Source organism: Protopterus annectens, chromosome 6.part0 (genome assembly GCF_019279795.1).
Source record: "Protopterus annectens isolate FY-2018-M chromosome 6.part0, PAN1.0, whole genome shotgun sequence".
Lineage (NCBI taxonomy): Eukaryota > Metazoa > Chordata > Ceratodontiformes > Protopteridae > Protopterus > Protopterus annectens.
Window position 1 is genome coordinate 269,200,552 of NC_056737.1, and position 24,372 is coordinate 269,224,923.

Sequence of the window (24,372 nt, forward strand, 5' to 3'; positions counted from 1 at the left end):
AGCAATTGTTCTAAATTGATGGTAGGCTACACTGGTTTTGACAAGTTGCAAAGGTCACAAATGAATGGGTTACTCTAACTAAAGGTCACTAGTACAACTTCAGTGAACCTTGTCAAAAGTTCCAGAAATTATGACATCACAAGGCTCAAGTTTCACTATAGCTTTTGAGTTAACCAGACATGACGTACGTATATAATAAGTGACTGGTGATACTTAAAAACACACATCATAAATCAGCCAAGTGTACAAACTTTACCAAACTTTTTATTTCTAATTATAGTTTTCATTAAAATATTGCATTATGAAACAATGAAAAGATGACTAAAAACAAAATCACTTTATAACACAGACTAAAATAATGAAATGTGAATGAGCACCATTTAGCAGTCCCAAGCTTCTCTCACAAAAGCTCTACTTGCATACTGTGCAACTCTGGGCAAATGATATCCACCCTTACATTCCTGAGAACAGGCACATGGGCCGACTAGTAAGACTTACTATGTCAACAAACATTTAAACAAAATACTACACATTCTGAGGTATATAAAGTCTTCAAACTTTGTTACATTTTCCCCACAGGGACATGCAATAGGAATATATCTGAATAATGAAAAAAAAAACATGTCTACTCAGCTGTAAATTGTTTTAATTAATGACAGAGATGACAGGAAAAATTCCATTTTTGGTTTCAAAACACAGGCAAGGCTGCTGAAATACAGAAGTACATTTTTACATATAAAAACATTTTTGTAAACAAGATAGCAGCTCTGAAATTAAAAAAAAAAAATCTATATGTAGATTTGTCATCTGAAAAGACAGTGCATATCATACGTACATGTCTTCTGAGCAATTTCATTTGGTCATCAAAAATAGCTCAAATAGCAACCCTTAAAGATAAGTTATAATTTTATCTCCCCACACTGGGACAGCACATCTGGCATGACATTTGCTACTGTTGATGTAGAAAAACATTGTGTGTGTGTGTGTGTGTGTGTGTGTGTGTGTGTGTGTGTGTGTGTGTGTGTGTGTGTGTGTGTGTGTGTGTGTGTATACACAACCATGAGAGAGAGACAGAGTGAGAGTGTACATGTGTAAACTACTAGAAATCTTGAACATGTTTTGTGTGCATTAAATTTATATGAATGTAAATATTCAAACAATTTGACTTTCCTAATATTTTATCATGCAAAGTTCAAACACCTGCTGGCTTAATATCAAAACAAAATTACCAGATAATTTGCTAAGACCATTTACATATGTAAATGGATGAACAGAAATGAGGTTTGGAAAGCCTTGAGAGGCTATGGTGCTTAAAGGTCCTGCTGTCACTCTGTTTGCTCCAATGACTGTCTTCAGTTTAAGCTGATTTCAGTGAATGTAACACTACTCGTCAGTGAATGATGCAAACTGCCATCCTGCCTTACATGGGCTCTACAGTTACTCTGTCCAACTGTTAATGTGCTCTGGGATGGATGCTCTGCCCTTCTACCTTCAAGCAGCCTTGCACTACCTCAGCAATCTTGGAATTTCAGGCTCTGCGAGCACAAACTTACTGTTTCACTAAAACATCAGTGTTGTTTGGTACAGTTAAAACATGGAACAATAATATAAGCAAGTTAATCTGCCCTGAGTACCACCTTTGGAGCCAAGATATAAGATCAGCTAAACCACAGGATTGTAACAGTCATATGAAATGCTTGATTTTAGAGCAGAGTGGTCCCTTCTGCTGCCTTCCAAACAGCTGCTTGTGTGCATACACAAATGACTTTTGTGATGTCAGTGATGCATCTTCCTCCTGCTGAAGATCTCATGCATGTAGTCCCACAGCCTTCCTGGGTCAGTTTCATTGCGCTGAATCATTGCCTGCAACGCCTCCGCTTGGTCAAGACTTTGCCAATAATCCTGTGGCCACATCTGCTTCCAACTGAAATGTGATTTGAGAAATCATCAGAAAAAGCTACATTTTTAACACAGAAACTTAGACTTCGACTATAGTTTAGGTCTGCCTGGCCCAACAAGTCTACATAGTTCCCTCCCTAGTGAATAAGCTATAGATTCTAGAAAAATTTCCATCTTAAATTTTCCTACCCTTCACATGAAATTCCCTGTATTTATCCTTGAAAATCTCTGAGATTCTGAAGTGGATGAGTGGCCTAATTTCTGCAAGACTTGGTCTTATTTCCAGGGGGATTTAGGAGTGAATGTTTTACAGCTTAAGACTTTTTTTTCAATAAACATCTTTATTAAATTATCACATATGACATAGGCAATCTTACATTTATATAAATGAAAAACAAACTTACACCACTTTAGTTGGAAGTATTATACATCACAGACACAACTGAAACAACTGCAGTTGCAAACATTATACATCGCTTATAATCCATCCAGTCATTGTCAGTTAAGCTCATGACTCATTCAAATCCTGCCTCTTAAACCTCGTTCCTGCTCTGCATATACTGTTCCCACAATTCCCATTTTTTTCTATGTAGTTTGCTCCGTCCCTTTTCTAAAGATCCCAGTTCCAATTGTTTTATCTTTGTTACTATGTTCACTACTTCTAGTAAAGTTGGTGTAGACTTTGATTTCCATTTTCTGGTAATTGCTTTTTTGGAAGCCACCATAATTAGACTCAGCAAGGCTTTGCTATGCCTAGGCAATTACGATTCTGTATCATAGCTCAAAAAAATCATCTCCCCAGTCAGTCCAATCTGCTCACCCAGCATCTCCAACAGAGTGGTTCGCAGGGAATCCCTGAAGTCTGCCAGCTCATTACACTCCCAAGAAATATGCTCCCAGCCATCTCGTTCTTGCCCGTCACACCAACAACATTTGCTATCCACCTGAGGAAAAATTCTTTGTAGTCTACTTGGGTATAAAAATACCTGTGTAAACACTTTCAGGCAAAGATCCTAAATCTTCTAGACTTTGTTGCATACTTGCTTAACACATTTTGATGTTATTAAAGAAAGATCATGGACAAGCTGTATGAAAGCACACAGGGAAACTTTTTAGGGGAGAGAGGAGCCTCTAGATTAATTAGGTATTTACATCTCAGATGGAATCATTAGGGTTGAGTACAAGTTCACTGACAGTCAACATAGCACAGCTGTGTACACCGTATCAGAAGACTTAAGTGTTAAAAAGGCTTGCAACTGGGGTTGGGAGGGTGGTCTAATGGTTAAGGTGTTTGCCTTACAAACATAAGCTGCAGGGTTTGAGTCTCGCAAGGGATAACTGGCTAGGCTTAAAATGGCTCGCAAGGGCAGTTAGCTTAGTACTAACATATGAAACTAGCAGCCTGTCCTTCGATCTTGTCCAGTGCTTAGACAAGTAAAAATAAATGTAGCACTAAGGAGTTATGACAATATGAAAGAGGAGATATCTCAAGCTTTAGCAGTCAAAGGGGGTGCTACAGCCTGAAAGAGATGAATGCTAGAAAAATAAAAATAATGGTCTTCAGCCTGGCAACAAAAACATACATAAATAAGGGAGATGGGAGGAGGGAGTGGATACTGCAGCTGTGACCACTGGACTATCTATTGCTATGGTAAGTTTACTTATGCAGCTGCACTACTTTCATCATCTCATCACTACTGCAGTGGGCTTAGCTATACGGGTAGATTACCACAGTTTATGACTAGGATGAAGAAGAACGAGAGTCCATAAGCCTCTGGAGAATGGTCCTAGCAAAGCCTAATCTAGACCTGGAATGTGGCAAAAAACATGACCTACAGCCAATGGGGTCATTCTTTGAACAATTATATTTACCTCTTTGGCACATCACTACAAAATATTCAAGTAACAACAGGGTGTTTGGCAACAAAACAAACCTAAGACTGGAATTCTATCCACAGCACCTTTACTGCAGCATACTTCTGATTTCTGACACCACAGACATAGCAGTTCTAAAGCATGACACTCTAGCTATATATTTTTCTACTGAAATCAGGGATATATACATACCGCAACCCCCCAAGAATTTATTTTCTGACATATTCACTCAGTAAAGCATTTCTGGCCAATATTGCAAGCAGCCTACTGAGTGTCCTACTGAGTGTACCTTCACCATAGCACCCCAAATAAAGACCAGCTATTAAGTAAAATGTCTCTTTGTGCTAGCAAACTCACATGAACTAAAGCCACTGAGATCAGCCATTGAAGGGCTATATCTGTCCAAACTAGCTTAAGGCTATAACTCTATCCTCAGCACTTCTACCGAAGAGTCAGGGGAAGAGAAAAATAATTCAAGCCAAAGTTCCAAATCAGTATCAGTTTTTAAATATTACAGTTTAAAAAATGATTCAACAGAAGAGCTCTTATTAACACTCTATTCCCTATGCTTGTGACTTTAATGATTACCACTATTTCTTGCTATAAAGTAGCACAAAAGAAATAAAACTGTAAAATGTCTGTATCAACATCCATTTGCCTTATTTGTTTTCTTAATGATTTTTAGAAAAAAAGCTTAATATACATTTGATACTTTCTGTAATTATGACCAATTTCAATCATCGGCAGTCATTCCCCACTCCTCCTGGCACACATTTTCTACTATAATTCTGTATCTTACTTTTCCCTTTTCAGACAAAACCAACCAACCAACCACACACACACACACCTCTCAAGTCTACCCTATTTTAGCTCAGAAATTTGCTCTGTCCCTTCTAAATGGCGATGTTAAAAGCAAAGTTGATAAATTACACTTAAACATAACATTCTTCATTTTGAATCTTAAAGAGAACATGTTCAATGCAGTTCCACACTAAAAGGGTCTGTCACACATCTCTCAGAACAGGAAAAGGAGCAACTGCAGAATGCTAAACAGAAAATAAGGGATGACCTCGATAATATGCACGAGTTTGGAAAGATTGCTGTTAAGCAACTGTTTTTGATAATAATTCTAGAGCACAAAAACTTCTAGCACAACTCAGGCAACAGAAAGGGGAAAGAGCTGTCACCAAGCTAAGGGAGCCTATAACAAGGAAGATAACAAGAAACCCTGTATAAGGATTAAAATATTTTGGAAATTTTAAGAAAATCTGTATAAAGCAGAGAAATATGGAAATCAAGAAAAGGTACAAATGGTAATGTTTATGACAGAGTTGAATATGCTAAATTTAGAGGTAGATGAGGCTCGATTACCAACAGGGCAGGAAGGGATGAGATAAAAATGGCTATGTATAACCAATCTACAGGAATGTCCACAGGAATAGATGGTATTCCTATGGAGGTTAGGAGGGAAAAAAATAAAGATCTGAAAGGTTTTAACAGTATTTTAAGAGGAGAAGTACCAGCATCCTGGAAGAAGGGGGTGGTAATGGCAATACCTAAATTAGGGTAAAGATCCATCGACTCCAGCTTCCTACAGGCCCATTTCAATACCAAACCATGATTATAAAGTGTTGATGTCTATAATGGCAAAAGTGATAGATATGGATCAGTGTGGTTTTGTGGAGGGGAGGCAAACATTTCACAATATTAACAGAACACTGATGATCCAGAGGAAAGCAGAATGTAAGAAAGTCCCACTTTTAATTGTGGGTCTTGACGCAGAGAAAGCATTTGATAGAGTAGACTGGGACTTCATGAACAGAGCAATGGAAGCATTTGCTTCCCCTGATACAATTATAAGGGTGAATTGAAGAATATATGAGGGATCACAGGCACAAATTAAAGTGGGTGGGGTCCTCTCCGATAATTTCTGCTTGAATAGAGGAACCAGGCAGGGTTGTCCGCTTCCCCCTTTGTTGTTTGCATTATATTTAGAACCACTGGCAAAGAAAATAAGGGACTCAGAAATTCAAGGATATAACTGATATGGTAGTCAGGAAAAGCTGGCTCTATAAGCAAATTATATTATTTTATACATGACAAAACCAGAAAAGGACATTACAGTGTTGTGGAACATTTTAAGGCGGTTTCAAATCTTCTTGGGATGCAAAATTAATAAAGCTAAAACAAAGGCAATAGTGGTAAATTATGTACCCACACACACACAAATTAGTCCAACAATATCCATATTTATGGGGACATGATAAAATGAAATATTTAGGAGTATGCATTAGAAATGACTCTGTGGTGGCAGCTACGGATATTTGGGAAGAGACTAAACAGAAGATAATACAAAAACTGAGAAAATGTAAGCTTTGTTACAGTAGATATAAAAAGATTACACACCCCTATTAAAATGCCAGTTTTTTGTGATATAAAAAATGAGACCACAATAAATCATTTAAAAACTTTTCCCGCCTTTAATGTGACCTATAACCTGTACAATTCAATTGAAAAACAAACAAATCTGTTAGGGGAAAAACTATAAAAAATAAACATACAATAAAGCTGGTTGCATAAGTGTGCACACCCTTAAATTAATACTTTGTTGAAGCACCTTTTGATTTAATTACAACATTCAGTCTTCTTGGGTAGGAGTCTATCAGCATGGCACATCTTGACTTGGCAATATTTGCCCACTCTTCCTCACAAAAGCGCTCCAAATCTGTCAGATTGCAAGGGCATCTCTTGTGCACAGCCCTCTTCAGGTCACCCCACAGATTTTCTATTGGATTTAAGTCTGGGCTCTGGCTGAGCCATTCCAAAAATGCAATTATCTTCTGGTGAGGCCATTCTTTTGTTGATTTGGATGTATGCTTGGGGTCAATGTCATGTTAAAAGGTAAAATTCCCCCTCATCTTCAGCTTTCTAGCAGATGGTTGAAAGTTTTGGGCCAAAGGTGACTGGTTTTGGAACTGTTTATAATTCCCTCCACTTTGACTAAAGCCCCAGTTCCAGCTGAGGAAAAGCAACCCCAAAGCATGATACAACCCCAAAGCATCATACCGTGGGGATAGTGTTCTTTTGGTGATGCGAAGTGTTGTTTTTGTGCCAAACGTACCTTTTGGAATTGTGCCCAAAAAATTCAACCATGGTCCCATCAGACCATAACACATTTTCCCACAAGCTTTTAGGAGACTTGATGTATTGTTTTGCAAATTTTAGCTAGGCTTGGATGTTTTTCTGTGTAAGAAAAGGCTTGTGTCTTGCAACCCTACCCCATAGCCCAGACATATGGAGAATATGGGAGACTGTTGTCACATGTAGTACACAACCACTACTTGCCAGAAATTCCTGCAGCTCCTTCAGTGCTGCTGTAGGTTTCTTGGCAGTCTCCCTGACCAGTTTTCGTTTTGTCTTTTCATCAACTTTGGAGGGATGTCCACTCCTTTGCAACGTCACTGTTGTCCCATATTTTCTCCACTTTTTGATGACTGTCTTCACTGTGTTCTACAGTATATCCAATGCTGTGGAAATTTGTTTGTACCCTTCTCCTGACTGATAACTTTCAACAATGAGTTCCCTTTGATGCTTTGTAAGTTCTCTGCGAACCATGGACTTTGCTGTAGCAAGCAATGAGTAAATGTCAGGAAAATCCTACTAGGACAGCTGAACTCTATTTGGGGTTAATCAGAGTCTCTTTAATTGATGGTGGGTGTGTACCCAAGAAAACTGAATGTTGTAATTAAATCAAAAAGTGCTTTAACAAAGTATTAGTTTAAGGGTGTGCACACTTATGCAACCAGCTTACTGTATGTTTTTTATTTTTTATATTTTCCACTAACAGATTTGTTTTTCAATTGAATTGTACAGGTTATAAGTCACATTGAAGGTGGGAAAAGTTTTGAAATGATTTATTGTGATCTCATTATTTTATATCACAAAAACCTGGCATTTTAACAGGGGTGTGTAATTTTTTATATCTAGTGTATATGGACAGTAAGATATAAGCCGTTAAAATGTATTTAGTTCCATTAGTCTTATACACAGGTCAGGCATACTTTTATCAACCGGAGGAGAAGTTGTGGATAGCAATTAAAATAGAGTTGAATGATTTTATCTGGGAAGCGAAGACAGCAAGGGTCAAGTGGGATAAACTGATTCTACCAATAGAACAAGGCAAACCCGCGGTGGTGGTGCTGCGGTAGTGTTGTCGCCTCACAGTAAGACGCTGTCTGGCTCGATTCTCAGCTAGAGCGTCTTGTGCGTGGAGACATGTGTGAATGGGCGTACCTTCATTGAAGGTTGTGCGTCAGGGCTGGTAACTCGGCACGTAAAAATCAACTACCAATAATTAGCGGACCGGAGTTCCGCTGCGGTGACCCCTAACTGGGAAAAGCCGAAAGACGCAACAAGCAATAGAACAAGGCAGACTAGGATTACCTAATTTGAAGGAGTATTTTAGAGCAACACAGTTAAGGCTCTTGTATATAGCACAAGCAGAAAACTACAATTCGAAGTGGAAAGGAATGATGCTGACACAAGGAGGAAGCTCAAGAAATAAGGAGAAATTAGGATTTTGGATGCAGACTCTTAAGGAGAACAATCAAAATTATACAGAATATTATATTCATAAAATAGCAGGGAGTATTATAAGAACCAAACCAGCACGGGAATGTAGAAAAGAGATTTTGCCGATAGAGATGACTGTGGTCAGGGATACAGATAATAAGCAAGGGGGGGGGCTGGAATTTAGGGTCTATATCAGAAGACCGAATGGCAATAACAGTGAATGGCAAAACATCGAAAAGACCGGTCCTCGAACTTGCTGTTGTAGGGGGATGTGCCCCCTACACCCCCCGCTAAATATATATTCCAACTCAGTGATCGCACTACAGTGAGGAAAGGGCAAATACTCGAATCTTCACTGTACCGCGATCTCACAAACAGCACTTCGAGGTCTGGTCTTTTCGATGTCTTGCTGTTCACGGTTATTTCCATTCGGTCGTCTGATATAGACACTAGAATTTATTGGAGAAAACTGGCAAAGGAACTAAGGTATTGGGAGCAAATAACTAGGAAGGGAAAAGTAAGAGAATGGGAGGAGGCCAAGAATTTATTTGGACTGCAGGTTAGAGATTGCCTTCCCTACCAAGGATTGATACCAGAGTATAGGCAAAAAGAAAGAAATAGGGGGCTCCTAAATGAAAGACCAGCACTGGTGGAGGTTTTAATAGAATCTAGAACAGAAGCTGCCATTAAAAAAGGAATTATTAATAAAGCATACAAAATATTGTATGATAATTATAAGAATCAATCAGAGGAGCTTAGAAAGGATTGGAAAGGGAGACTGGATAAGCAATTCACAAAGAGACAATGGGGGGATATATGTATATCTACCAAATATGCAACAAAGTCTAGAAGATTTAGGATCTTTGGCTGGAAGTCTTTACATAGGTATTTTTATACCCCAAGTAGACTCCAAAGAAGTTGTCTTCAGGTGTACAGCAAATCTTGGAGGTGTAATGGGCAACAAAGGGGTAGCTGGGAATATACTTTTTGGGAGTGCAATGAGCTGGCACACTTTAGGTATTCCCTGCAGCCCGCTCTGTTGGAGATGCTGGATGAGCAAACTGGACTGAGTTGTGAGATGATTTTTTTGATTTATGATACAGAATCGGAATTGCCTAGACACAGTAAAGCCTTGATGACTCTAATTATAGTGGTTGCCAAAAAAGCAAATTACTAGAAAACGGAAACCAAAGTCTATACCAGCTTTACTAGAAGCAGTGAATACAGTAACAGAGATAAAAACAACTGGAATTGGGATCTTTAGAAAAAGGAAGGAGCAAACTACATAGGAAAAATAGGAATTGTGGGAGGAATTTATGCAGAGCAGGAATGAGGTTTAAGAGGCAGGATTTGACTGAGACATATGATGATTAACTGAGAATGACAGGATAGTTTATAAGTGATGTATAATGCTTGCAACTACAGTTGTTTCAATGGTGTCTGTGAGGTAAACTGTTTGCAACTAAAGTGGTATAAAAAAAGGGTCTGTCACACATCCAGTGTAATGGGATTCAATCTTGGTCTTAAACAGAACATGTTCCATGGTATTCCACATTGGAACAGCCTGTCATATCCAATATGTTAAGATTTTTTTTAACTATTCATAGCAGTACTGAATCATATTAATCCATCAAGAGAACTTTTTATTGGTATAAAAAAAAAAAAACACATTTTAACTAGCCTATGAACTTCCTAATTGAGGTTAATTTGTTAGTAAATCTTTCATTGTCAGGATCCCATTTGTTCCACATTCTGAGAGGTAGTGTTTCACATTTTGGTGCTGGAAGGTTTGAGAACTTTGTTAATAAATTAGGGCAGTTATGCATTTCTTTTACTTCAGAAAATGTATGAATACGCTTTCTGTTAACCTGCCAACTTCTCAATGTAATAATATTTCACAAAGTTTCCTTTTCATTAGACTTCATGTCTCTTATTAAACAAGAAACATCTTTATTAAATTATCACTTATGATGTAGGCAATCACACATTTATATAAACATGAAAACAAACCATTGTGACATCATTTTAGTTGCAAACATTATACATCACTTATAATCTATCCGGTTACTGTGAGTGTAACATTACATAGCTCATTCAAATCCTGCCTTCTTTTAAACCTCTTCCCTCGTCTGCATGTATTGTTCCCACAATTTCCATTTTTTCTGCGACATTTGCTCCCATTCCTTTCTAAAGATCCAATTTCCCGTTGTTTTATCTCTGTTACTATATTCACTATTTCTAGTACAGTTGGTTTAGACTTTGATATCTATTTCCTACTACTTGTTTATTGGCAGCCACCATAATTAGACTCAGCATGGCCTTAATATGCCTAGAAAATTCCAATTCTGTATCATAGCTCAAAAACACCATTTAGTCATGCCAATTTGCTCACCCAGTATTTCCGTTAGAGTAGTCTGCAGGGAATTTTTCAAGTCTACCAACTCATTACACTCCCACAAAATATTTTCCCAATTACCTCTTTCTTACCCATCATACCTCCAACATTTGCTATCTACCTGAGGAAAAATTCTTTGGAGTCTACTTGGGGTATAAAAATACTTTTGTAAATACTTCCAAGCAAAGATCCTAAATCCTCTACACTTTGTTGCATATTTGGGAGATATACACATACCTCCATGGTTTCTTTGTGAATTGCTTATCCAGTCTCTCATCTCATTCCTTTCTAACCTCCTCGGAGTGATTCTTACAGTTATCATGCAACATTTTATATGCTCTACTAATTATTCCTTTTTAACAGCAGCTTCTGTTCTAGATTTTCCTAGAAACTCCACCAGTGCTGGTCTTTTGCTTACAATCTCCCTATTTCTTTCTCTTTGCCTATACTCTGATATCAATCTTTGACAAGGAAGGCAATCTGTAGCCTGCAGTCCAAATACATTCTTGACCTCTTCCCATTCCATTTGTGACACCCCACCACTAGAATGGTAATCAAGGAGCCTCAATCCTCACTACTGGTACCAGTGGGGGATGTACATTGGGAGGATGACAGGTACACACACAGTATTTCCAGATGCAACTCTCTGCATCAAGTGCAATTTCCCTTAAGAGCTCACAGAGACCACAGTCAGTCCGTGGTTGATTTCTCCCTCTTTTTCCAGATCCCCAATATGACTCCCCACTGGCACAGCTATAGAATTGAGATCTCAGGTGAGTGGCCAAGCCAAGACCTCCAGCACCCTCTCGGTCCAACCAGTGCTTCATGTCCCTGCCCAAGTAGCTCTCACACACACACTCACACAGACACACACACCTGGGAAAGGCTGGTTCAGGTTTACTAGCTATGCCTCCTTTTGCCCAGACTATAAGGTAGTTATCACTGCCACCAGTCACTCCTTATTAGCTACTTTAAGGCCCTTAACAAAGGGTGTCCAATCTTACTGTGTGATATTACTATCAATACAAATGGTAGCTTGACCAAGAGCAAGGCTATTAGTAGTGGTCCATAGTGTCATCAAATAAATATGCAAGTACTCTCAGAGCTTAAATCTCTCTAGACAGATCAGCCACAATGAAAGGTTTAAATATATTTAATCATAAATAATAAAAGAAAAAGACAATACTAAATATATAGTTACAGTGACATCAGAGTTCAAAATCACAGGAAATATTTAAAACAACACTACAGGACAGTTTCAAATAAATAAAGAAAAAACATCTAAATTATGCTTTGCTATATTCCAGACTATATCTAAGAGAATTACTATACTCTAGTTAACTTACTTACAGTGCAAGGCAAATGTGTGGTGAATGGGTCTTCTGGTCAGGTCGAAGACAGACTACCATAATGCTGTCTCTCTCTCAGAGACCTCTCAAATTAATATCTCAAATATTACTGCTGGGATACCTTGCAGAATGACATAATTTCTTGTCATCTGAATATATCCCAAGTGAAACCCCCTACTGTTGGAACCTGGCAGTATTTAGCATCTACCTGTGAAAATACATAGACAAGGGCTTTTCTTCAGATCTTTAGCAAATGGTGGAAGTCATAAAACACATCCAAGACAATACAGAAAGTTTGTTAGTTTTAGATATTATGTCTCCTTGCTGCACTGAAACTGAAAGACATCTTTTTTTATGGCCTAGTCATAATGTAATTTAATTTCAGCTATGTTTCTTGAAGTTTTGCAAGTTAACGTCCTGTATTCCCGTTTCCCCTGTTAAAATATATACATTTAAACAGTTGCAATAGTTAATGTACATTTCTGTTCTATTCCAGTAGGGTACACTGTGGATACATTTCAAACACCACTTTGTAAAATACTTCTTCAGCACATATCTGTACAAACCATCTTATATGACATACAGCTCTAATACATATGTAACACAAACATCTTATATGAATCATGTTGATGTTCACAAATGGGATACAATTACACACAAAATTCCAGATAGCTGGGCTGGCAGTATCTCCTTTATGACACTATTACCTTTCCCTCTCTAATTGTTTGCTCCCAATACCTTGGTTCTTTTGCCAGTTTTCTCTAATAAGTTCCAGCCCCTTCTTATCTATTGCCTGTATCACTAGTTGCAGTCATCCCTATTGGCAGAATCTCCTTTCTCCACTCCCGTGTTGACTTAGTTCTTAGAATACTTTCTGCTACTTTATGAATATTATGCTCTGTATGGTTATTGTTATTCTCCTTAAGGATCTGCATCCAAAATCCCAAGCTCTCCTTGTTTCTTGAACTTCCACCTGTTTCATCATCACCCCCTTCCATTTTGAATTATAGGTTTCTACTTGTGCTATGTACAGGAGGAGCCTTAACTGTGTAGCTCTGAAATACCCCTTCAAATCAGGTAATCCCAAGCCACCTTGTTCTACTGAAAGCATCAGCTTATCCCGCTTAACTCTTGCTGGCTTCCCATCTTCCCCTCCCAGATAAAATACTTCAGCTTTTTATTATGCCTAACCTGTGTAGAAAACTAAAGGGACTAAAAAACATTTTAACTGCTTGTATTTTGTTAACCATACCAATAAAACAGAGCTTCCAGTTTCTCTGCTTTTGTATTATCATTTTGTTTAGTTTCTTCACACATATCTTTAGTTGCCACACCAGAATCCTTTTTATCCATACTCCTAAATAATTTTATCATGTCCCCATAAATACGGACATTGCTGAACCAATCTGAATGTGGGTACATAATTTACAGCTATTGCCTTTGTTTTAGCTTCATTAATTTTGTATCACAAAAATATCTGAAACTGTCTCTAAATGTTCCACAACACTAAAATGTCCTTTTCTGGTTTTATCAGGTACAAAATAATATTATCTGCAACTACAGCCAGCTTTTCTTGACTACCAATATATATCCTTGAATTTCTGAGTCCATTATTTTTCTTTGCCAATAGTTCTAAATATAAAGCAAATAAAAGGGAGAGAGGACAGCCCTGCCTGGTTCCTCTTTTTAAACAGAAATTATCAGAGATGAACCCGCCCACTTTAATTTTCACCTCTGATCCCCCACATAGCCTCCAAATCAACATTTTAATTTTATCAGGGGAATGCAAATGCTTCCATTACCCTGCTCATAAACTCCCAGTTTACTCTGTCAGATGCTTTCTCTGCATCAAGACCTACCAATAACAGTGGTATTTTCTTACATTCTGCTTCCCTCTGGATTACCAATGTTCTGACGTTGTCAAATGTTTACCTCCCCTCCATAAAACCACATTGATCCAGATCTATCAATTTTGACATCATCTTTGCCATTTTAGCCATTACAGACAAACTCTTTATAATTATGGTTTAGTATTGAAATGGGCCTGTATGAAGTTGGATCTGATGGGTCTTTACCTCTTTAGGTATAAAGTACAGTTTTGTACCTACCATAAATGTAGATGTCCGAACTGGATAGCATCTGCAGTCATAACAACTGGGTTGTCCTGTCGTCGGGCAGCCCTTCGGTCGGCCGGATTCCAAAGTCCGGGTCCGGCTTCGGCTGATGTCGCACTTCACCCGACGTCATCTCTGCTGGTCTTCGGGTATAAAGGCATCAGCCGATGCCATTTTCCTCAGTGTTTCTTGCCCCAGATGCCAGTTGCCCTCTTGGAAGGCTAAATTTTGGGTAAATGCCAATGTTTCCAAAAGATAGAAGGCAAACACAAAAATAAGCATGTATGTACATATATACAAACAAATACACCATAAGAGACTCCCCCCACCAGCTAGCTAATAGGAGGGTAAATACCCTAGGAGTACCACAGAGGGAAGGAGGGAGGTAATCCTGACTGCAGATGCTATCCAGTTCGACATCTACATTTATGGTAGGTACAAAACTGTACTATGTCCTTCATGGATGCATCTGCAGTCATAACAACTGGGTAGAATACCATAGCCAACTAGGGGAGGAGGAAGTATAGATTATGGTGTGGTTAGGATCCCTTGCAGTACAGCAGTGGCAAACCCTGCTCGGGATCTGGAATACAGAGGTAGATTATAATGCTTGGCAAATGTATGCACGGAGGTCCAAGTAGCCGCCTCAATAATGTCCTTGGTTGCCACTCCTTGTAAGAAGGCTGTGGTAGTGGCTGTTGCCCTTGTAGAATGAGGCCTTATGTTCTGTGGAATTGGTTTTCCATGGAAGGAGTAACAGAATCGTATGCAATTTCCTATCCATTTGGAGATTGTCTGTTTGGAAATTGCTTTTCCTTCCCTTCCTGTTGCATAGGCTACAAAAAGCTGGTCAGTTTTTCTGTTACTTTTTGTTCTGTCCAGGTAGTAGCGTAGCTGTCTATGTACATCCAAGGCATGCAGCATTCTTTCCCCTCTGTTTTGTGGGTTGGGGAAGAAGGTAGGTAGGTGGATTGCCTGGTTTAAAGACACTCTGGATACCACCTTAGGCATAAATGTAGGATTAGTCCTCATGGACACTCTATCTTGGTGGAAGATTAGGAAGGGTTGTACTGCCATTAGGGCCTGAAGTTCAGAAACCCTCCTTGCTGAGGTTATTGCCAGTAGGAAAGCAGTTTTCCATGATAGATGCTGTAGGTCTGCTGTTGCTGCTGGTTCAAAAGGTGCGAGTGTCAACTTTTCTAGCACAAAGTTCAAATCCCAAGCTGGCAATGGTGGTTTCCTAGGAGGTTTTACATTCTTGATCCCTCTGAGGAACTGCCTGAGTAGAGGATGTGAAAAGACAGGTGGATCAAAGCTGTATTCTGCTGAAATAGCTGATGCATGTATCTTGATGGAGGAATAGGACAGGCCTGTATGTAAAAGCTCTGCCAAGTACTCCAGAATGTTAGCAACATCTATATTCGACACATCTTTTCCTCTTTCAGCACTCCAAATGACAAACCTTTTCCATTTTCCTGCATAGTTCCTTCTTGTTGAAGGTCTGCGGGCTTCAAGGATAATGTCTTTAACCCTTTGGGAAAGATCTGGATTAGTTGCTGCTATGTGATGTTCCATGCAGTCAGTTGCAACGTTTTTAGGTTTGGATGCATGATGCTGTAGTTGTCCTGAGTTAACATAAAAGGCATCAGGGGTATTGACCACATTTTGTCCCGAGACATGCTCCTCAGCAATGGGTACCAGTGTTGTCTTGGCCAGTTCGGAGCTATCAGGATTATCCTTGGACGTTCCTCCTTGATTTTTAGTAATACCTTGTGTATCAAGGGAAGAGGTGGAAATGCATGTGCTGTCAGGCCTTTCCAGCTGAAGGAGAGCGAATCCACTTTCCATGCAAGTGGATGGAATGTCCTTGTGCAGAATTTCTTGAGCTGGTGATTGAGAGGGGAAGCGAATAGATCTATCTGTGGCATTCCCCATTTCTTTGAGATGGTCTTGAAGATGTCCGGGTGTAGCATCCATTCGTGAGCATCCGAGGTGGTTCTGCTTAACATGTCTGCTAGAGTATTCTCCTTTCCCGGTACAAATATTGCCTGTAACTGGATGTTGTAGCTGAGTGCCAGATTCCAAAGGTCCAAAGTCATTCTGCATAGGGGTATGAATGAGTGCCTCCCTGTTTGTTGATGTACCACATGACTGTGGTGTTGTCTGTCCTTATCATCAAATGGCCTTCTTTGAGAAATGGTCTGAATTTTTGGATTGCCAGTTTTACTGCCAGCATTTCTTTTAGGTTGATGTGCAGGTGAAGCTGGTCCCAAGGCCCACAATCCTTGTATGCATTTGTCCAGCATGTGAGCCCCCCATCCTAGGTCTGAGGCATCTGTTGTGATGGTTTGGCTTGCTTGATAGTTGTGAAAGGGTAGGCCTGGGTTTGACTGGCATGCTTGAGCCCACCATAGGAACTCCTGTTTTAGGCATGGGATTAGTGGAATTTCTGCTTCTAGGCTGTGCCTGTGTTGGGACCATAAATTCTTTAGATACCACTGTAGTTTTCTCATATGCAGTCTGGCATGTGGAACCAAGATTATGCATGATGCCATGAAGCCCAAGGCCTGCAGAACTTTTCTTGCTGTTAGCTTGTTCTGTTTTGTTAGTGCCAAGAAGTAAAGAGGGAGTTCTTTTTGTTTTTCTGTAGTTAGGAATGCCATTTGTTTTACTGTGTCCAATTCTGCGCCCAAGAATGTCCTTGTTTGGGATGGTATCAGCCTTGACTTTTGTAAATTGACTGTGTATCCCAGTCCTTGTAGCAAGTAAATGACCCTTTGTAAATCTGTTGTCAGCTTGCTTTTGTTGTCCTTGTAGCAGGCAGTCGTCCAGGTATGGATAAATTTGGATTCCCTGTAGTCTGCAGTGGGCGATTACTGATGCCAGGCATTTCGTGAATACTCTGGGCGCAGTAGATAAGCCAAAGGGCAATGCTGAGAATTGATAGTGCTCTGATCCTGCAAGAAATCTGACGTATCTTCTGCAAATTGGTCGAATGGGGACGTGCAGGTATGCCTCCTTGAGATCTAGAGTTACCAGCCAACACTCCTTGCCCAGCATGGGAAGAAGTTGCTGTAGGGTCAGCATTTTGAATTTTGGGACAATGATGTATGTGTTTAAGGTGGACAGGTCTAGAATAGGTCTCCAACTTTTTCCTTTCTTGGAACTAGGAATAGTCTGGAGTAGAATCCTTTGCCTTGTTCTGTTATTGGTACTCTTTCCACAGCTCTCATCTTTGTTAATTGCATTATCTGCTGTAGAGCTTCTGTTTTTTGATTTGGAGGCAGATTTGGCATTCCTCTTTGACTGGTAAAGTGTGGAAGTGGAACCGATAACCTTGGTCTATGGTTTGCAAAATCCACTTGTCTTTTGTGATATAGTGCCAGTTCTTCGAAAATAAGGTTAATTTTCCGCCTAATGGTGCTGCTATTTGTTCCCTGGTAGGCGGAGTTAGGATCAAGTCACTGTGATTGTGCTGTTGTAGTGGTAGTGGCTGTGCCTGTGCCTCTGTTATTACCATGCCACTGCCGTCCTCTGTAGGCACCCCCTCTAGATTGATTTCTGCCTCTGGAACGTCTATTCCTGCCCCTTTGGGAGCTTGTGGAGTCAGGAAAGGACCAATTTTTGGCAGGCCAGTTCCTGCTAAACCTTGGGGGCTGAACCTGCAAGAAATCTTTAACCGTTTGTACAGATTTTGCCTTTTCTTCCATTTTCTTCATTACCTGTTGGGCAGGTGTACCAAACAAACTGGCCTTATCCATAGGAGCATCTAATAACTTAGCTTTAACATGATCCGGTAAGACCTGTTCCTTCAGCCATGCATGTCTTCTTATCACTGTGCCAGTCATGGCTGATCTAAATGAAGCCTCCAGTGCATCATAGTCACATTTTAAGGAATGGTTTCTAACCTGTTGTATGTTATTTACCATTTCTAATACATATTTCTTATCTATAGAGTCATCAGAGGATAGCTTTTTAGTTAACTGATCAAGCATAAACTCTTGGTATTGAATCATGTGAAACTGACAGTTTAAAGCTCTAGCTGAGAGAGTAGCTGAGGTGTAAACTTTTTTGCCCCATCTGTCTAAAGACCTGGCTTCCCTTTCAGAAGGAATAGGGTTTTTTGCTGTGGTCGAGGCTACTGCCTTAGGCCCCTGGGATATAGTTTCGGGGTCTGCAAGTGGGGCCTTGTATAGGTGATGATGAGTGTCTGGCACCCTGTAAAATCTATCTGGTTTGGCAGGGGCTGGAGGTAAGGAATCTGGTGCAGTGCAGACATCATTAAATGCATCGTCCACAACAGAGAGGACAGGAGGTATAGCTAAGGGCCTGTGTTGTGGTAGGTGCAGAAAAGTCCTAAGTCTTTTTCTGGAATCTGAGAAATCCTGTTCCTGCCATTGGAATTGTTCTCAAGATGGCATGTAAGGTTTCCCAAAGGAGAATTCTTCTGGTGGAGAAGCAGGTGGAATGGATTCTTCAGCATCTGAGTCTTCATAATTGGAGAAAGGAGCCTCTGGCTGGTCTGTAATATCTGAGTCATCCGCAGAATCATCAGAGGACACAGGCTCGGGGCTCTGCTCTCTAGGTCTCTTTCTGGGGCTGAGAGGCCCTGTCTGGGTGAGATTGAGATCCCCTAATTAAGGATATTAAATCTTCTGCCAGAGTAAGCATTTGTGAACTAGAAGTGGGCCTGGTTGAGGGGGGTTTAACAGGCACTGATTTAGTAGATTTGGCTGCTTTAGCCCTGGCAAAGGCCTTAACAGACATGGCTGTAGGAGGCCTAGCAGCACCACGTGCTGGGGTAGAGACATCCAAAGGGATGATGTCTGATAAGTCACTAGTAACCACTGTTGTAGGTAAAATTGCTGAGGCCGATTCAAGTAAAGTAGCAGGAACCTCAGTAGAAGTCATTGATTCGGCTGTACTTTGATCAGTTTTCTCGGTTTCGGCCGAAACCGAGACACTCGCGGTTTGCTTAACCATGGTTTCGGCCGTAACCGCGGACCGCGAGTGTCGGTCTTTTTCTTTGCATTTTTTAACAATTTGGGTAGTCGGAGGATCCGACGGCATAATGTACGCAAAATCTGAGCCAAAAAACTGTTCAGCAAACTCCGACCGACGCCTAAGCGTTCGTCGGTTGAATGAAGCACAGGCCGAACAGGCTGCTACGTCGTGGTCTGGGCCTAAACAAGGCAAACAGTAAGAGTGGAAATCTTTATGAGGTATTTGTTTCCCACAAGTTAAACAGTTATTGACTTTTTCTGACATCGGCTGAGGCAAGAAAGAGTCCCCAACGGGGTACTTAGCTTTTAGAAGTCTTCGAAGTAGTATTCGGTAGTAGTAATCTCTGGATCTGACCGACCGGCACTTGCGAACAGCTTCTGCTTCGGGCGCCACGTGGCAAGAAAGACTGAGGAAAATGGCGTCGGCTGATGCCTTTATACCCGAAGACCAGCAGAGATGACGTCGGGTGAAGTGCGACATCAGCCGAAGCCGGACCCGGACTTTGGAATCCGGCCGACCGAAGGGCTGCCCGACGACAGGACAACCCAGTTGTTATGACTGCAGATGCATCCATGAAGGACATCCACCATCACTTTCTTCCAGGATGTAGTTAATTCTCCTCCTCTTAAAATACTGTTAAACAAAACATACCAGATCTTCATCATTTTCCCTCCTACCTAACAAACCTCCACATGAATACCATCTATTCCTATGGACTTCCCTGTGGATTGGCTATACATAACCTGTTTTATCTCATCTCCTCCTATCTTGTTAGTAACTAAGACTCATCTACCACTAACCTTGGCATATTTAATTCTTCCATAAACATTTATATCCATTTGTACCACTTCTTGATTTCCATATTTCTCTGCTTTATACAGACTTTCATAAAGTTTTCAGAATGCTTCTACTACCTCTACAGGATCTCTTGTTTACTCCTTTTTATAGGCTCCATAAGCTTGGCGACAACCCTTTCTACTTTTTGTTGCCTGAGTTGCTGTACTAAGTTTAGCATTCTGCAACTGCTCCTCCTCTTGTTCTGTGAGATTCCCCTATTCTGCAATACTTTAACCCGTGTCAACCCTCTAAATAATTCTTACTTCTTAACCATATCTTTCTTTTATTTCTGTTCTATTTTTAAACTCCACTTTAATTTTATCCCACTCCCTAGCTATATTTTTAGAAGAAATCTCTATCTTCTCTAACCACTCCAGAATAACTTCCACTACCCATTCCTTAAATTCCTCTCTTTTCAACAGACAGGTGGGAAAGCACCAGGGTCTCATTTTTATTTCATTACCATGCATTTTTACTTTAGTTATTATTGGTGCATGATCTGAAATACTTATTGGATGCTTATGAAAACTTTCAATTAAATCCACATGTTCCTGTGAAATATATGTTCTGTCTAGTCTAGGCCAGTTTTTGTATCTTGGAGAATATGTAAATTCACATCTTCCATGCCAAATATTTTCATAAATTTCTTCAAAAACCTACCCTCCTCTGTTATTCTTTCCCTCTGGGCCCACCAGACACATCTTCCCTGTTACAAATCAAATTTCAGTCCCCTCCAAGTAGGGTTACCATATTTAGTTATACGAAAAAGAGGACGATAGATTCTTTGTCGGGACAAAAGGTCTCTCACACTAGGTGAAGACCCCCCCCCCCCCAAAAAAAAAAAGGTATTTTGTCTTTAATGCAGAACATCGCAGTTCCACATTAAAGACAAGTAGCTCCGTGTTTGGTGATGTTTGACTGGCCCATATACGAGCCAATCAAAAACTTGCACAGCAGACCCTCTTCTGTTAAATAACAATAAAAAAAAGTTACACAGTCTTTCAGATGACAGATTAGAGAGGAGTGAATTGTCTCCTCCTGCTGTCCTGTAGATTCAGTATAATGTAATTTAACACTCAAAAGAGACAAGAACTGCAAAAACTGACATGATGCAGACATACAAAACAAGTAAAATAAGTAATCTAATCATTAACAAACATCACAAAAGAATGACAATTCTGTCAATACTGCTTTCTTACTGCAATGAACAAATTCTGCACCTCAAATAAATGTCATAAAAGGTCCATTACCACAAGGCAAACATTCTGAGCAATCCACCCCCTTCCCGCCAAAAAAATATTAATAATAATAAAAATGCAATCACACATCCACCTTTGGCTGTTATGTTTATAACACGATAGAATAAAATGATGACAACTGACTAAGGAATGGCCCAGCATATCTACAGGCCAGCTACTTAATTTATAAATGATTAAACATGGGCTACTGCTACTGTGCATGAAAGTGTTTTAGTGGAGGTTTATGTGTTTGGGGCTGGGATAAGTTAAGCTGTTCATTCATTCTGGAAAGGTGAAACAGTTCTAAAAGTAAAGGGTCTTTCATAAAACCTCCAATGAGCTTGGTTATTATGGTTACTGCAGGACAGATTTAAGTCTGTAAAGGTAGCTGTTATTGAACTATATTATGTTACTGATGTTATTCTTGCACTTTCTTGTGCCTAGGTTATGACTGAAAATGTCCACCTAAAGTCAGCAAATTACCCCGGTAAATAAACCAACAAATAAAATGATGACATTTACTCCCAAATTATCTGCCTGATAGAACATGAAATAGGTCCATCTGGAGTAAGTGCAAAACAAACACACGTTGAAGAAATGTTCCTCCTCCTATTACCTTTGTAAACCATTGTTGAACCACTATTATAAGATGGAAATGCTGATGACTTCTTGTTTTCAAGTATGCTGCTATACATGCTGTTTCTAACATGCTGTTTGTTTGTAATCTCAAATTTAACGGTGATATTTTACACTAGCTTACTGTAAGTAACGAGGTCACAACACCTGCATAAAGGATCATATATAGCCACTCTTCTAGCATAAGATGAATTAATGCAGAGCATGCATGACGGCAGACGGCACAGGCACAGTGAGTTCATCTAATGAAATGTGGCTGGGCTGCAGGCTTCTCTCACTGACTTATTTTATTTTTTACGTATCAAAAGATTTCTTTGGTGACCGTGGATGGAAGCTATTTCAACTTTTAAAGCAAAAAGTTTGTCTCAGTTTTCCCACCTTCTCTACATTACGTAGAGAAGGTGGAAAGACTGAGTCTGAGAGAGAGTGGACAAAGTTTTTTGCTTTAAAAGAATAGCTTCCATCCACGGTCACCAAAGAAATCTTTGATATGTACAGTATAAGTCAGTTAGTGTCATACAGTGACAGTGTAAAAGTTAACCCGTAACAAATATTGCAGTTATTGAATGAAGCTAGCTTAGCTAGCACTGACCTTACTTAGAAATGGCATAAAATATTGAGACTACCATCTCTCCTTCTCTCTCTCACAGTGAGAGTCTCTCATCTCCGAGTGCCGAGTCCGACGACCTGTCCTCCTTGACACATACAGTCCTGCTTCTCCCGACGCAAACACAGTCTCGCTGTTCTCGCGACTCTTGCAAGCTCTTCTACCTTTCGCGCATGTGTGGATTCGAATTCTGAGTCGGGATTGTAAAACCCGGACAAATCGCAGAAGTTTTAAAAACCGCCCAGACGCTTGGATAGAAGCACAAAAAGAGGAGATGTCCGGAGAAAACCTGTATGGTAAGCCTACCTATAAGTAATATTCCCCACTGATTATTTCTTCCAGTACTACAAATCTACCATTACTATCTTTTTATCATCTTCTGTCACTATTGGAGCTCCTCTTGCAATTAACACAAGTATTTCTCTTTTTGTTTATCCCAGTTATTCCACTCAATAATGTCCTAAAAACATTTCTTTATCAAATTTACATGTTTAGTTCTTTCTAAATGCATTTCCTATAGCATAGCTATTTTTGCACTCTATGTTTATTAATACAGTCCACCACTCTTTTTTTTGTATATATCTGTGAGACCACTTAAATTTAAAGACAATGGTGGTGCTGCGGTAGCGTTGTCACCTCATAGTAAGACGCTGTCCGGTTCGATTCTCAGCTAGAGCATCTTCTGCGTGGAGACATGCGTGAATGGGCGTACCTTCGTTGAAGGTTGTGCGTCAAGGCTGGTAACTCGGCACGTAAAAATCAACTACCAATCATTAGCAGACCAGAGTTCCGCTGTGGCGACCCTTCACCGGGAAAAGCCGAAAGACACAACAAGACACAACATTAAAAGTGTCATCATATTAAAAAGTTATTATTCCAACATTTTATGTGTAGCAGCTTTTTTATGTGTCTAGTGCCACTTTTGTGTTACACTAGTATATGGAAGGATCATCTTTTATACAGCTGTTTTTTGTCATATCCATTTGAGCCTATGTCACATGTTACAGAACTTTTTGTTTTACTGAAAGCCCTCAGAAAACAAACAAATCCCCAATACTCCCCTAAAAACCTATTAAAAATACTAAAGCACAAAACTATGTACATCTTCAAATATTGAAATTTTACCATCTTGATAAGAATTGTCCCATACTGAAAGCCATACTCACAGACCTGGGTTAAACTAAAAGAAAGGTTATCCATGTGAAGATGCATGGTACAGCCTGTGAAGGCTGCCAGCCCAGCCAGATAGAATTTTGTAGATAATTCTGTGCCATTATAAATATTAATATAAGCCACAGGCATGTTTTTACAAAAGTAAGAAAACTAAATGTAAGAAAAACAGAAGTTATGTACTCTGTCCCACAGGTTGAAGATCAAATGAAGTAAACTACTTCAGACAAAAGTTATGTACCCACCATAACTTTCCATCTGAGTAGTTGTACTTCATTTGTCTTCAACCTGTGGGAATACGGATCCATATCGGATCCAAGCCGGCAAAGATTACTAGCATCAGCTCCAAGCTCCAGACTCCTCCCCTTACCCATAATACACCTCCCTTGCCTTCCATCCCCAGATCAAGTTTGCTGAACTTACACTTATAACCTGACCTGATAACATACTTCTGACCTATACTTACAGCCCATAGGCTGAACATGAGCCAAAGGTCTGGGAGAAGAAGGGAGGGATGGCTGAAGACAAATGAAGTATAACTACTCAGATGGAACATTATGGTGAGTACATAACTTCTTTACCTGAAGTAGTTTACTTCATTTGCTCTTCAACCTGTGGGACAGAGTCCTCGGCTACTGAACTTCTGGGTGGCCCTCATGGAAAGATATTCCAGAGC

The 24,372-nt window shown here is 39.8% G+C and overlaps 1 protein-coding gene across 1 annotated transcript in view; it reads right to left on the bottom strand.

Moving 5' to 3' along the window:
* Positions 1–244: 244 nt before the first annotated feature.
* Positions 245–24,372, bottom strand: part of FUT11 (fucosyltransferase 11) — a 304,357-nt gene continuing 280,229 nt past the window's right edge. Inside the window, exon 3 of the mRNA XM_044074021.1 lies at positions 245–1,924. Coding sequence (XP_043929956.1) covers positions 1,777–1,924 — 148 coding nt within the window. The 3' untranslated portion in view covers positions 245–1,776. The remainder of the gene's footprint in view (positions 1,925–24,372) is intronic.